We start from the raw sequence: 16,374 nt of genomic DNA on the forward strand, positions 1-16,374 counted from the left end.
CGATTAAAGATAATGCACTCCGAGTATAAATTAATCTATACCAACATACAATAAAATTATAATATTCTGGAGATTAATTAATATGTACTGTCAGCGTAAAAAGATTTACACGTTCAATTCATTACCATCACCCGCTTGTATTACTTTATAGGTTTTTAAAATAAAAGTCAAATTTATTTCAATATCCAACGTCTAAGATTAACTAACGGATGTAAAATTCTTTTATATTGTCAGTGTATTTCAATTAAATCCAATATTCTGTCATACCATATCAACATTTTAAAATTGAAGGTATCATTGATTGAAATCTAGCCACATAAAATATGTTTTTTTTTTGTAAACTCTTCTTCATTACAACACTACTAAACTCATTATTTAATAGATGAATTGAATAGATAATACTTTAGCAAATTCAATTATAACCCCTAACTTTTTCTTATTTTGTTTGATCTAACACATTGGATTTGGGAGAGAGAGAGAGTGCACGTGACTTTTGTTATTGTTAGGTACTTTCAATATCTACTAAGATTTCAAGAAACACTTCTCTTTACCTTAACGCCTCCACCACCAAACCCCACAACACAGTGTCTTCGTCATACATTTTATTCGACAGAATCATCAACAACAAAAAAAACAACAAAGTTAACCTTAAAAATATAATATTTTCACCATTTTTAAATTTTAATTCCAAAATTTATCAGATTCTAAGGTATCATTCCTTTTCCTTATTTTTTCTGTATACTTTTTTTTGGTCTACAAAATTCACTTTCCCTTCTTATTTATTTATTTATTTATTATATATTATTATTATTGTTGTTGTTTTTGCAGTGTTTGGTTTTTCATATAAGCCTTTCAAGATCTCACGGGGCATGATCAGAACCTAAAGACAACCTTTTTTCCATATAAACACTCTCTTCTCACGACCCTGACATTGAAGGGTTGTCTCTGATTCTCTTTCTCTTTCGATCGAGTTTGAGTTTTTTTTGTTTTTGTTTTTGCCACCTTTAAGGTTTTGGTCGGAAAGTTTAGATTTTTCACACACCCTTTTAACTCTAAGCCATGATTTCCTCGTTGAGACAACCTAGTATTTCGATCAGTGGTTCCGATGTTGTTTTAAGGAACAGACATGCAACCCTAATTCAGCTACGACCACAATCGTTTTCACCTTTCTCGTCAAGAGAGAAATCACAGAGATCTGTTGTTTCAACGAAGAAGCCTCTTCATCTTGCATGTCTTGGTGTTGGAAATTTTGGGTCTGTGAAGAATTTTGAGTCCGAGGCGAGTTTTGGGCAAAGTGATTTGGTGAAGTGTGGGGCTTATGAGGCTGATAGATCAGAGGTTGAAGGTGGTGATGGAACACCATCAGAGGCTGCTAAGAAGGTGAAAATTGGGATATATTTTGCGACTTGGTGGGCTTTGAATGTTGTGTTTAATATTTATAACAAGAAGGTTTTGAATGCGTATCCTTACCCTTGGCTTACTTCGACTCTTTCGCTGGCTTGTGGCTCTCTTATGATGTTGATCTCTTGGGCTACTAGGATTGCTGAAGCTCCTAAGACTGATCTTGAGTTTTGGAAGACTTTGTTCCCTGTAAGCCTTTGATTTTGTTTTTTTGTTTGTTTCTTTGGAGAATAAAATGATAATGGTCTGAATTGAAAGGTTTGTTTTGTTTGCTTATGCAATTGTTTTGTTCCTAATTGATCTATGAAACACGGACCTGACATGACACTGACACGTCGACATTGGTAATAATTTGAAAATATTGACCGTTTTCACTAGTGTGTGTCGGGTCGGTGGTGTCTGATAGACCTTTTCTAAAAGTTCTTACAAGTGTCGGTGTTGGTGTCTGACATACCTTTTCTCAGAGGTGTTGGTGCTGGTGGTGTTTGCCTGACCTTTTTTTTCTGAGATGTTGGTGCCACGGAGAAATTGTTTGTCTTTTTGCAATTGTGAACATACACACACATCTGGATGATAACTATGTTGGTTGAGTTCAGAAAAAACAAAATAGTGAAGATTTTGCTCACTTCATTCAATTTTTATACTACATATGCATATTGAATTGATGTTGTCGAACGCGGCTATAGCGAAGTAGCATTGAACAAATCACTATTGTTAGCAAAGTTATCTTAAATTGCGGCTATACCGGGGTTATAGCGCTGCAGCGTTATTTTCAATCATTTTGAATGCATAGTGACTTTAGTCTTTGATGTTTCGACTACAGGTTGCTGTTGCACACACGATTGGACATGTAGCGGCTACGGTTAGTATGTCCAAAGTTGCGGTATCATTTACGCATATCATTAAGAGTGGCGAGCCTGCTTTTAGTGTTCTCGTTTCGAGGTTTATTTTGGGCGAGACCTTCCCTGTGCCGGTCTATCTGTCTTTACTTCCGATTATTGGTGGATGTGCACTTGCTGCTGTGACCGAGCTCAATTTCAATATGATCGGTAACAAACTCGTCTGATTATTTGTGTTGGAATGTGTTTCTCGTCATTTTGCTACAAGCTATTCTGAATTAGTGCTCTCCGTCTTTGATTTTATCGGGTTTTTTTTTGTTTTGTTTTGTTTTTCAGGTTTTATGGGGGCTATGATATCAAATCTGGCATTTGTGTTCCGAAATATCTTTTCCAAAAAGGGGATGAAGGGAAAATCCGTTAGCGGAATGAATTACTATGCCTGTTTATCTATTTTGTCCCTTGCAATTCTCACACCCTTTGCAATCGCCGTGGAAGGACCAGCAATGTGGGCTGCCGGATGGCAAACAGCTCTCTCTGAAATCGGACCCCAATTCATATGGTAATTACAAGACGAATACCCGGTTTGATGTTATCCCTATTATTTATGTTATTAACATGGCTGTGTTCGTGTTCATCTAAATCTGTATGCATCATCTCCTTTGAATGGCTTATACAAGCTTATTCATAAGCACTTATTTTTATAAGCGCTTGTGCTATAAGCTGTGTATCCAAAGAGGTCCTATATCTTTTGCCTGTCTGATCTAATCTAGTGAGAGAATGCGAAAGTAGTGTATATGGTTTAAATCATTGATTCATTTGATTTTCAAACACACACATAACATCGGTATGAAAGGTCGAATGGACCTAAAGAACTACAGCATTCAATTTTTGTTATGTGATTATGACAGAATTAATGCTACATTATACATGAAAAATGTTCTTTTGTGACAAAACCGAGTTTGTTTGTTTTTCTGATTATGTAATTTGTTTACTCACCTCTGTTTATCATTTTGTTCGGAAAAAGCACGATCTCTCGATGTTATGACTAAAACTATGACTGATAAATGTATGCAACAGGTGGGTAGCAGCTCAGAGTATATTCTATCATCTATACAATCAGGTGTCTTACATGTCGTTGGATGAGATCTCTCCTTTGACGTTTAGCATTGGAAACACCATGAAACGTATATCGGTCATAGTCTCTTCAATTATCATCTTCCACACACCAATTCAGCCCGTCAATGCTCTCGGAGCCGCAATTGCCGTATTTGGAACCTTCTTATACTCACAGGTATGCTCATCATTTTTTATTTTGATATATAGCACCGACACTTCAAATTAAAGGCGTGTCTGACGTCTGATATTGTGTCAATATGTCACCGACACATATGGTTACATTCAATCACTTTATTTTTATGGTTACATTCAATCACTTTATTTTCTTAATTTACTATCGTTGTCTACATGTCTGCTTTGTGTCTGGTGTTCGAGTCTATCTTGATGCGCAATATGCCCCTCATTGTGAATTTCTAATCACACTTTTTCCTATCTAATGGTTCTTATATGAAGTTAGGTGAATCAATGCCACTAACTCTATTGGTTTGAAGACCTTCCACCAAATATTCTTTTTCCAAGTCAATGTCAACATGAGTTGGCTTTACCTTCTTTAGATTCCATATTGACTGCACCAAAATTCTTTGAACACATGCTTTGGTTCATACCCTTACATTGAGGTTTCTAATAGTAGCTTCAAAGCTGGTGAACCACTAAAAATAGGTATCATGTGGGACCTTGAAAAATAGAGAAAAAGGAGAAGAAACAAAAGAGGGTTAGAAACGATTTAGAATATTGATTAGATTCTTTAAAGATTAATGTGTTCTTTTAATACAAAAAAATGTATATTATGGGAGGCACGCAAGCTCGGTAGAACCATCAAACTTCATTGATGATTTACCATCTTAGAGTAGGCGTGCCGCTGTGTCTGACATTGCATGACACCCGTACAACATGTCAGAAAAGTCAGACGAGTGTCAGAAAAATCAAAGAAGTCTTGAAAAAAATGGTTTTTTTTTGGTTGACACTTTGAAACGAAGTCATGCACTCGTCCGTACTTCATAGTTTACAAAGCACGGTAGAACCAATCTTTGTCAACCACGCAGTTTCACCCCTTTTTAAGTGGAATGTCGCATGTTTAAACCCGCGTCAATGCAATCGCATGTACACCTACCGACTGACTTATCGCAACAATTTTTTATTTATATTTGTAGATAATATTTTTGATTGGTTCATATACTTATTGTAATTTTACTGACTTTTGCAGGCAAAACAATAGAGTTGAGGAATAAAGAAATCCTCATTTTCAAACCTACAGTTGATTTTGGAACATTTGGCTGCCGGATTTTTGTATGACTAGGATGATCTGGCTTTTTGTGCATCTGTAGATAATAAATAAATAATAAGAATCAGAATAATGCTACTGAGAAATATTATCCTTAAACAGATGATTAGTGAGTTTCTTTGTTTATTTTTTTTTAGTTTCTGAAATGCCAATGAATTTCAATAAATGTTCCTGTTTATATAGTATGAGAATAATAACTTCTCAAAACAATGTTCACTATAAGGAGTTTGTTTTATTTATAATATGTTATGTGTTTGATCCATTTAATGTTTTTTTTAGTGATTGGTGAAGATGCAAATTGGGATTTAAATATTAATGATTTTATTTGTTTTGTTTATGCTTAGAAAGTTAGAAGACATGCATTTTGTTTAAGTGATTGAGACCCTTTCATTTTTATGCTCTTTGGACCCTTTCTAAGTTTCCATGTGAACTTTGTCTTTTGAGAAAACAACTTTTCACTTTTATGAAGGACATGATATTTTCTTAATTGTTGATAAATGCATTCTTAATTCAATAGTACTTTCTAATTTATTTGATAAATGGTTTCTCTTCAAGGGGATTTTTTTTGGACAAATCAATCAAATGCAAATTATGATTTTTAATATTAAATTTGACTATGAAAAATCTAAATAAAAAAATACTATTTAAATGTGTACCACTTTGTCGTAAAAAAGTGTATAGCTTTATTTAATTTTAGAATTTAATTAATAAACAATTATTTTAAATTCAAATAATAAATTTTAGTCAATGGTTTGAGTTTGAATTCTTTTGAAAGTTTCATACATTTTTATACAATTATTTTTTAAGATATTTGTCTCACTTTATTCAATAATAATGTAAATGATAAAAAAATTGTTTTTATATAAATCAAATATCTTGATAAAGTTTGTTAAAAGCAAAATTGCTCATTAAAATTAAAATGACTATTTTCTTTTAAGATTATGCTTTAATTATTTCTTTTGAAAAATGTGTAAGTAGTTTATTAAAATAATAATTGAAGAGTCTCGTTAAATCAATTTAATTGATAGTTGTGCAGAAACATCAAATAGAATAAATTTATCTGTGAAAAACAAAGGAAAAATTCTCTTCTTTTTTTTATTAAAAAAAGAAACCTTAATTTTATGAAGCACTTCTTTTATGGCTCTTGAAACTACTTTAAATATTTGCAATTAAATTATTAGAAATGATCATAAACAATAATTATAAGTAATTAAAAATATAAAAGCTCTTTTTTTTTGAGTTAATAATATGTTTTTGTTTCCTAAAAGAATAACAAATTTCTAAATTAAAATTTATTATAATATTACAGTTTGCAAGAATAAGTTGTATTTGAAAATTACTTTACAAAAAATCATGTTTAATCTTCAAAATATTATTATAAAATGTAAATTAAAGATTAAAAATAAATAGTTTTTTTGAAAAATAAATGTGAAAGATCATGACTTTGGAAAAATTTAAAATATTTTAAATTAATTACATTTTGATCCCCTTCACAAAATTAATTATCTATTATAAATTCAAATAGTTTTAGTCTCTTATCATTTTTGCACTTCAAATTAACAACATACTCATTTTTAAATGAGTGTTATTTCTGAAACATGATAAATTATTTTGAAACATAATAAATTATTATATAAGATTTTTTTTAATAAAATTTTATGGATAAAAACTTAAGTTAAAAAATAAATATCTAATCAATTTTCAGTATATAAAAATAAGAGGAGACCAAATTCGAAAGACTAATTTCGTAAATCATATAAAAACAGAAACAACAAAATTATAATTAAATCAAATATTTTTAAATTTGTTTATTAATTTAATAAGTTAATTATTAGAATTTTACATAATTTATAAATAAGTTACATGTTGCGGAAATGAAATAATAAATATGGAAGAGGAAAAGAAAGTGAGAGAGAGAATTGCACCAGTTTCATGGAGACTATGTATGAAGTTACTGCCACAAGATGGATAGAGCAAGAAAAAAGACCCGAATCTAATATTTGTATAAAGTATTCTTTAATAGAGCGCCCTCTCTATTTCTCCAAAAATCGGATGATAGAAAGCAGAAGGTGGTTGAAACATGATAGGGAAAAATAAAAATGAACTCATTACTGCTAAATTTATAGGGCTATGGTGATGATATTTTTTTCTAAGATTGAGGTGAGTTCATAATAAAACAAAATTGATGGATAAGGTTTTCATTAGTATTTAGTAATAACCACAACCTCAAAATTTTCCAAAATAATGTGGGTCACTTGATAAGTTCCTCACAAGTTGATGAATATATGTATGGTGTTCTTTTGTATGTATATGGTTAAGTTTAGGGATCAACTTTCTTTCTCCACCTTACATTTCTATCGATAAATCAACCAAATTTCTAAATGTGTATTTTTAGAATATGAATAGCTCTTCATTATGTACATTTTGTAAAAAGTTTAAGCTTTCATTATGTACATTTTGTAAAAAGTTTAAGGCTCTCTTTGCTAAGAAATTTTTTCAACTTATAATTTCTTATAAGCTCATATGACAATAAAAAATTTATTTAATAACGATTTTTTTATCACAAATTTATAATTTATTTTAATAATTTTTAACTTATTTTCTAACACTATTTTAAACAACATTTTAGTTTATAATTTATAGCATGTCATTTTTTATTCCACTTTTGTTTTTATTATTTTAACTAAATCTACTGGTATTCTTTATAATTTATTTTAATTTAGATAAAATAATTATATATTAAATATTTTTTATATTATTTTCATTTATCAACTAATTGAATCATTAATTTTACCAAATACTTCAACTAAACTGATGATTCTAACTGATAAAAATAACGGTTGATTAATAAATTAGCTTATGATCAATGACTAATGACTAAGACTCTGTACCACTAAACTACGTCATCTTTATTTATTTGTTTTACGAATCAAATATATATCAACAACCCGTACGTTTTCCAATAGTATTGATGAAGCTGAAACATGTTCTTGATGAAACTGCAGCATGTTCTTAATGAAGCTGAACATTGCAGAATGATTTAAACACTTTTTTTTTCCACAAGTGTTAGAGAAATTCTTGGATACCATTAATACTTTTTTCCATAATTGTTAGGAAAACCTAATCAAACAAAAATAACAACATTAACAGTAAATTCTCAGTGTCTTGGCATATTCGCAACTCTGGCTTAACTTCACTTTTTGAATGAACACATTATGCAATGGGTAAATACCACATGTAGCTTTAAGGATCTTCACTTTTTGAATGAACTTCCTGACCAATTCCTTCAAATCACAGGATGATGCTTGGTTGATCATGATTTCTCGCATCTTCCTACGGATCCGTTGGTCATGATTTCACATCGACATGGGCTTCAATTAGTGTTTGCCACTTACGTACCAACGACCTGCAACAGTAGCAACAATGGCACAACATATACTTCATGTTTGTGGCAACATTTCATGTTCATCAACCACTACTAGTGACGACTGATATTACAGAACAATAGCAACAATGGCGCTATAGATACCATTAACACCATTCACCGAGTGCATGTAAACTGTTTGATGTTTGGCTTCAGTGAGCAGAAAATTTAAGAAGAGAATTTAGGTTTCCGAAGAAAATTTAATATTAATGCAGAAATTGAAATGGGATTGAATTTATGGTTTCCAGAAACTCTTGATGAACATTGTTCCGGAAGGAATTGGAATTTGAGAAGGATGGAAGTGTTGAGGAGATTAAGCTTCATTGGGTGCATGCCAACTGTTTGAGCATTGTCTAACATTGTACAAATTATTGAGATTTTAATTATATTTAATGTGTAAAATCATTCCAAATAAATAAAGTTGACTAGTTGTAAAGTATTGGGCCTAACAATTAAGTGAACCAAAGTTCGATTCTGTAGTGTATGTAAAGTTTTGGTGACTTTTTTAATGAGCATGTACCATATTAATGAAGAGCATATGCCGCACCAACACCATGTGTATGCAAGTGGCATTTTATTTTGATTTTGACTATCAGACCTAATGGAAAGGACTAACGTGACATTGTTTGAAGACATAAGAGACTACATTGGTCTTTTTTAAAATTAAGGGACCAAAATGGACCCCGAGGTATAGTTAAGGGGCCAAAAAGAGTATTTTTCCTAAAATAAATTATAAGCTCATGAAGAAAAGACCATTACCAAACAGATCTAAATTGTTATATGAGTTTATTGTTGGGGTTGATTGAAAATATACATATTGAAGAAGTCCCACATTGCTTAGTTTTGTGAATGAAGAGAGAGTTCAAGGCTATGTATAGGATACAAGTTCTTTGAAGTCTCACATCACTTAGTTTTGTAAAGGAATATGGAGTCCAATGCTATATATAAGATTCAAGTTCTTCTTTCCAAGAGGCATCGGTCAAAAACACTTTAAGCTTGTATTTGACATTCTTTGTTCTCTTATACTCTTGTATTAGAGTGTTGTGAGATGTAGTTAAAAATTTATTTTGGAGGGTGTGGGTGTACTGGAGGTCTGAGTTAGTTGAGGGTATAATATATGTTATAACAATTTTCATAGTGTTATTCTCTAGTTGTCTATTGACAACATCCATGGTTTTTTTCTTCGATTTTGAAGTTTCCACGTTAGGTTCTTGTGTTGTGATTGTGTTCCTCTATTTTCTATATGCTTTGTTTTCCCAACACTTATAAGTTATAATCTTGAAAATGTGACTTACCAAACAAAGGTTAAATTATAAGCTATATGTCATAAGCTATAAGCTATCAGCTAACTTATCAATTAACCACTATTTTTATCAAAAAAAACCTAAGTATTTATTTCATTATCTTAAATTTTAGTTAAATTTAGAGTTATTTTTTATCTGGTTTTGCTATCAGTCTAATGGCCAATGATACTACTTAACTAAATAGGATGAAAAAGAGAGTGTGATGAATGTTGGGACATGAGAATGAGCATCAACATTGGGCTAAGAGCAACACACAAGTGAGAAAGACACCACATATTCACCAAAAACTGTAAGGTGATAGTTAAATATTTATTTTGGATGGTGTGGGTGTACTGGAGGTCTGGGTTAGTTGAAGGTATAAAATATGTTATAACAATTTTCATAGTGTTATTCTCTAGTTGTCTACTGACAACATCCATGGTTTTTTTCTTCGATTTTGAAGTTTCCATGTTATGTTCTTGTGTTGTGATTGTGTTCCTCTATTTTCTATATGCTTTGTTTTCCCAACACTTATAAGTTATAATCTTGAAAATGTGACTTACCAAACAAAGGTTAAATTATAAGCTATATGTCATAAGCTATAAGCTATCAGCTAACTTATCAATTAACCACTATTTTTATCAAAAAAAACCTAAGTATTTATTTCATTATCTTAAATTTTAGTTAAATTTAGAGTTATTTTTTATCTGGTTTTGCTATCAGTCTAATGGCCAATGATACTACTTAACTAAATAGGATGAAAAAGAGAGTGTGATGAATGTTGGGACATGAGAATGAGCATCAACATTGGGCTAAGAGCAACACACAAGTGAGAAAGACACCACATATTCACCAAAAACTGTAAGGTGATAGTTAAATATTTATTTTGGATGGTGTGGGTGTACTGGAGGTCTGGGTTAGTTGAAGGTATAAAATATGTTATAACAATTTTCATAGTGTTATTCTCTAGTTGTCTATTGACAACATCCATGGTTTTTTTCTTCGATTTTGAAGTTTCCATGTTATGTTCTTGTGTTGTGATTGTGTTCCTCTATTTTCTATATGCTTTGTTTTCCCAACACTTATAAGTTATAATCTTGAAAATGTGACTTACCAAACAAAGGTTAAATTATAAGCTATATGTCATAAGCTATAAGCTATCAGCTAACTTATCAATTAACCACTATTTTTATCAAAAAAAACCTAAGTATTTATTTCATTATCTTAAATTTTAGTTAAATTTAGAGTTATTTTTTATCTGGTTTTGCTATCAGTCTAATGGCCAATGATACTACTTAACTAAATAGGATGAAAAAGAGAGTGTGATGAATGTTGGGACATGAGAATGAGCATCAACATTGGGCTAAGAGCAACACACAAGTGAGAAAGACACCACATATTCACCAAAAACTGTAAGGTGATAGTTAAATATTTATTTTGGATGGTGTGAGTGTACTGGAGGTCTGGGTTAGTTGAAGGTATAAAATATGTTATAACAATTTTCATAGTGTTATTCTCTAGTTGTCTATTGACAACATCCATGGTTTTTTTCTTCGATTTTGAAGTTTCCATGTTATGTTCTTGTGTTGTGATTGTGTTCCTCTATTTTCTATATGCTTTATTTTTTTTCAACACTTATAAGTTATAATCTTGAAAATGTGGCTTACCAAACAGAGGCTAAACTATAAGCTATATGTCATAAGCTATAAGCTATCAACTAGCTTATCAATTAACCACTATTTTTATCAAACAAAACCTGAGTATTTATTTATTATCTTAAATTTTAGTTAAATTTAGAATTATTTTTTATCTGGTTTTGCTATCAGTCTAATGGCCAATGATACCACTTAACTAAATAGGATGAAAAAAAGAGTGTGATGAATGTTGGGACATGAGAATTGTAACACCCTTCTAAAATACCCCAATAATTTAATTAAATATCAAAATATAACATCAGAGTAATTATGCCCATTAAGGGTGTCACACAATCTTCCACACTTTTCAACAATATAACGGTCATGCTCTTTTATTAATTTCAAACTTAAACAATTGCATAAAACACAGCGGATATAATTTCATCAATCATGTAAAACATTACATGAAAAATGGTTCTCAACCAACAATAAAACATTCGAAACAAGTTAAGACAACCCATCCCGATGTTACATCTATCAGAGCACGACCCACTACGGAGACTACACTAGACTCCAATAATTAGCTTCTACTCAACTCATTTCTCGTTACTTGAAAAAATAGTTGTAAGGGTGAGTTCCTCAATCAATATAATGAGTATTATGAAATATCATGTTATGTTAAGTGATTCAACACACTTCATCACCCTAATCAAAACACACATTCAGGAACAGCATATTAATTCAACATCATACTCAATAACAACACAACAATACCAACACAATTACACGTGTAATATTGGAATACATCCATTCATATTACACGCCATACATATATTATGCAATGAGACTCCATGCATGCGGTACCGACTATTTGTGAACATATAGTTCAACCTCACCGTCCAAATCCAGGCACGGCTACCAAGCTCACTAGTCCCACTCATTTGAGACATAGTGACTCACTCACTAATTCCTCACCATGGGAATTAGCTACCACCCCAAATGGGCCATGCTATGCACGCTAATCACCTAGCATGCAAACATCAACAACAATCAAAATGATTTACTCACTAATTCCTCACCATGGGAATTAGCTACCACCCCAAATGGGCCACAATATGCATGCTAATCACCTAGCAATGCAACAACAACAGCAACTCAAGAATAGACGTATGCTCACACTCTAAGCCATAAAACAGTCTATTCACAAATGCATACATAACTGATACATTCACAGCATCATCAACACATTTTATCACAAGGCATATCATATCATACCTCATCATCAAACACAGTATTAGCACACTCTACTAATACCTATACTACTCAAAACAACGGAAAATAATCCCCACTACGTCATACATCAGCTAAGTTACAGCACTCAGCCTAAACAACTAAAAACTGCACAACAACTGTTCAGAAAAATCACAAGTCTGCCCATACGCGTATCGCCTATGCCCATACGCGTATGACGCATTTCCTCGCCCATCCCATACGCGTATCGCCCACGCCCATACGCGTATGCTACGCGTACCACATCCTCATACGCGTACCAACAGAGACGTTTTCACGTTCAAAACATCATCTCTTTCACTCATACGCGTATAGCATACACCATACGCGTACCACTCCAGGGATACGCGTATCACACGCGTATGGCGCGTACCAGCGCCAAAACCCCCATTTTCAAGCCATCCCATACGCGTATTGCCTAGTGCCATACGCGTATGACCAGAATCCAGTTTTCCAGATCTGCTATGGGTTTTCTCTGCTACGAGATCCTTCAGATCCAACCTCTCACAGTCCAATTTTTCATACACGTTCGTTCGTTTTATCAATTACAACTCAGATACATTCAACTTCTCAAATCGCTAACCTTACTACATCTAATTCCTACAATTTCATCAATTATCATCCAATTTCGTTCATCAATATTTCACAAATTCATCACATATCATTCCAATCAGAGTCAAATTCAGAGGTTCATCACTACCCATTACATGCTATCCCATAAGACCCATCAAACGATGATAAACCCCCCTTACCTGAGTTAATCCGGCAATTCCGTTAGCTTCAAGCTTTTCCTTTCTCTTGCTCTGCCTCTTTGCCCTTTTCCTTTCAGCCGCTTCTCTTTTCCTTTTTCACGTGAAAACCCTTTTCCAAAAATTAGGACTTTTTATTATTCCAACTTATATACTCCAATAATAAAACCCAATAATATTATCCCAATAATAATATTAATAATCCAATAATTTTCTAATTATTTAATTAAATTAATAAATAAAATATTAACTTAATTTAAACAATTATCTTAATTTCATCGGGGTGTTACAACTCTCCCCCACTAAAAGAGTTTTCGTCCTCGAAAACATACCTCAAGCGAACAACTCAGGATAAGACTCCTTCATCTGACTCTCAAGTTCCCAAGTCACATTGCCACCTGCTGGTCCTCCCCAAGCTACCTTCACCAAGGCGATCTCTTTACCCCGCAACTGCTTCAACTCTCGATCCTCGATCCTCATAGGTGATGTTTCAACAGTCAGGTTATCTCTCACCTGTACATCATCTACTTGGACTACATGCGACGGATCATGAATGTACCTCCTCAACTGAGACACATGAAAAACCTCATGCAAATTCGCAAGCGACGGCGGTAAAGCGATACGATAGGCTACCTCTCCTATCCTTTCTAAAATCTGATAGGGACCAATAAATCGAGGTGTCAACTTCTTCGACTTCAAAGCTCGACCAACTCCAGTTATCGGAGTAACACGAAGAAACACATGATCTCCCTCTTGGAACTCAAGTGACTTCCTCCTCTTGTCATGATAACTCTTCTGACGACTCTGAGCAATTCTCATCTTCTTCTGAATCATCTTAATCTTTTCCGTAGTTTGTTGAACAATCTCCGGTCCAACCACAGCACTCTCACCGGACTCATACCAACATAACGGTGTCCGACATCTCCTACCATACAAAGCTTCAAATGGTGCCATACCAATGCTCGAATGAAAACTATTGTTGTAGGTAAACTCAATCAAAGGTAAATAACAATCCCAAGTACCTCCTTTTTCCAAAACACAAGCTCTCAAAAGATCCTCTAGTGACTGAATCGTCCTCTCAGTCTGACCATCCGTCTGCGGATGATATGCAGAACTTAATCTCAGCTTAGTTCCCAAAGCCCTCTGCAAACCTTCCCAGAACTTCGATGTAAATCTAGGATCTCTGTCTGAAACAATACTCGACGGAATACCATGCAAACTTACAATCTTCTCAATATACAACTCGGCTAATCTCTCTAACGGATAATCCATTCTGATCGGAATGAAATGAGCCGATTTCGTCAATCTATCAACAATCACCCAAATAGCTTCAAAATTCTTAAATGTCCTCGGTAAACCAGAAACAAAATCCATACTGATACTATCCCACTTCCACTCTGGAATAGCCAACGGTTGCATTAACCCAGACGGCTTCTGATGCTCAATCTTCGACTTCTGACAAGTCAAACAGGAATAAACAAAACTCGCAATTTCTCTTTTCATCCCCGGCCACCAAAATAACTTTTTCAAATCGTGATACATCTTCGTAGCTCCAGGATGAATACTCAAGCCACTACGATGTCCTTCCTCCAGAATACTCTTCTTAAGTTCGGTAACATCCGGAATACACACCCGATTACCAAATTTCAAAATATCATTCTCATCAACTTTGAATTCACCACCTTGACCTTGATTCACTAAAGTCAACTTATCAACCAAAAGCATATCGGATTTCTGGCCCTTCCTAATTTCATCCAAAATACCGCTTGTTAACTTCAACATTCCCAATTTAACACTATTGTGAGTACTCTCACACACCAAACTCAAATCTCTAAACTGCTCAATTAAATCCAATTCTTTAACCATCAACATAGACATATGCAATGATTTCCGACTCAATGCATCAGCCACTACGTTTGCCTTACCCGGATGGTAATTCAAACCAAAGTCATAATCCTTCAGAAACTCTAACCATCTCCTCTGTCTCATATTCAGCTCTTTCTGATCGAACAAATACTTTAAACTTTTATGATCACTGAAAACCTCAAATCTTGACCCGTACAAATAATGTCTCCATAACTTCAGAACAAATACCACAGCTGCCAACTCTAAATCATGTGTCGGATAGTTCCTCTCATGAACCCTCAGCTGTCTCGAAGCATAAGCTATAACCTGTTTATTCTGCATCAATACACCACCCAAACCCAACAATGAAGCATCACAGTAAACCTCAAATGGTTCCAACGAACTCGGTAATATCAGAATAGGAGCAGTAGTCAACCTTCTCTTTAACTCTTGGAAACCTTCTTCACATTTTGAGTCCCAAACAAATGCTTGCCCCTTTCTAGTCAACATCGTCAACGGTAACGCCAACTTAGAAAATCCCTCAATGAACTTCCTATAGTAACCAGCCAAACCAAGAAAACTTCGAATCTCAGCAACAGACTTCGGAGCTTCCCACTTAGACACCGCTTCTATCTTAGAAGGATCAACAGCAACACCGTCTCTTGAAATCACATGACCAAGAAAACTAACCTCTTCTAACCAAAATTCACATTTGGATAGTTTAGCAAATAACTTCTTTTCTCGTAGAACTCCTAAAACCACTCTCAAATGCTCAGCATGCTCTTCTTCAGTTTTCGAATACACCAAAATATCGTCAATAAACACCACAACAAACTGATCTAGGTACGGATGGAAAATCCTATTCATATACTCCATAAACACTCCAGGCGCATTAGTCACACCAAAAGGCATTACAGAATACTCATAATGTCCATACCTTGTTCTGAAAGCAGTCTTCTGAATATCCTCAGTTTTCACACGTATCTGATGATACCCAGATCTCAAATCTATCTTGCTGAACACACTCGTACCAACCAACTGATCCATCAAATCATCAATCCTCGGCAAAGGATACCGATTCTTGATCGTCACTTTATTCAGTTGCCTGTAGTCCACACACAACCTCATAGTACCTTCCTTCTTCTTAACCAATAACACTGGTGCACCCCACGGTGACACACTCGGACGAATAAATTTCTTATCCAACAGATCTTCCAACTGACTCTTCAATTCAGTTAACTCAACAGCAGACATACGGTACGGAGCCATCGATATCGGTCTAGTACCAGGTACCAAATTAATCGAGAACTCAACTTCACGCTCTGGTGGCAATTCATTCACCTCTTCCGGAAACACATCAGGAAAATCACACACCACGGCTAGATCACCAATCACCAGTTTATCTTTAGCCTCCAAAGTCGCTAATAGCATAAACAACTCTGCCCCGTCTGCTACTTCCTCATTCACCTGCCTTGCAGATAGAAACAAACTCTTTCCTTCCTCAATCTCAG

At 33.8% G+C, this 16,374-nt stretch overlaps 1 protein-coding gene and 1 long non-coding RNA gene across 2 annotated transcripts; one reads left to right on the top strand and one right to left on the bottom strand.

Moving 5' to 3' along the window:
• Positions 1 to 504: 504 nt before the first annotated feature.
• On the top strand, positions 505 to 4,900 carry LOC127084976 (glucose-6-phosphate/phosphate translocator 2, chloroplastic). Its single transcript, XM_051025518.1, has 6 exons — positions 505 to 709; positions 829 to 1,590; positions 2,225 to 2,450; positions 2,577 to 2,799; positions 3,318 to 3,531; positions 4,561 to 4,900. The coding sequence occupies exons 2-6, from the start codon at positions 1,060 to 1,062 to the stop codon at positions 4,570 to 4,572; spliced, it is 1,206 nt and encodes a 401-aa protein (XP_050881475.1). The 5' UTR covers positions 505 to 709; positions 829 to 1,059; the 3' UTR covers positions 4,573 to 4,900.
• Positions 3,027 to 6,786, bottom strand: LOC127084977 (uncharacterized). The gene is made up of 3 exons (XR_007788859.1): positions 6,564 to 6,786; positions 4,610 to 4,675; positions 3,027 to 4,030 (listed from the first exon to the last, which is right to left on the bottom strand). It is a non-coding gene; the product is annotated as an uncharacterized LOC127084977 (long non-coding RNA).
• Positions 6,787 to 16,374: the final 9,588 nt, after the last annotated feature.

The sequence above is a fragment of the Lathyrus oleraceus genome, chromosome 5, assembly GCF_024323335.1.
Source record: "Lathyrus oleraceus cultivar Zhongwan6 chromosome 5, CAAS_Psat_ZW6_1.0, whole genome shotgun sequence".
NCBI lineage: Eukaryota > Viridiplantae > Streptophyta > Magnoliopsida > Fabales > Fabaceae > Lathyrus > Lathyrus oleraceus.

What these genes read in the sequence shown, in the direction of transcription:
- LOC127084976 (XM_051025518.1), top strand. Translation starts at nt 1,060, where the DNA reads ATGATTTCCTCGTTGAGACAACCTAGTATTTCGATCAGTGGTTCCGAT. An exon ending in TTTGGAAGACTTTGTTCCCT is followed by an intron (nt 1,591 to 2,224) that starts GTAAGCCTTTGA and finishes TTTCGACTACAG; the next exon opens with GTTGCTGTTGCACACACGAT. An exon ending in GCTCAATTTCAATATGATCG is followed by an intron (nt 2,451 to 2,576) that starts GTAACAAACTCG and finishes TTTGTTTTTCAG; the next exon opens with GTTTTATGGGGGCTATGATA.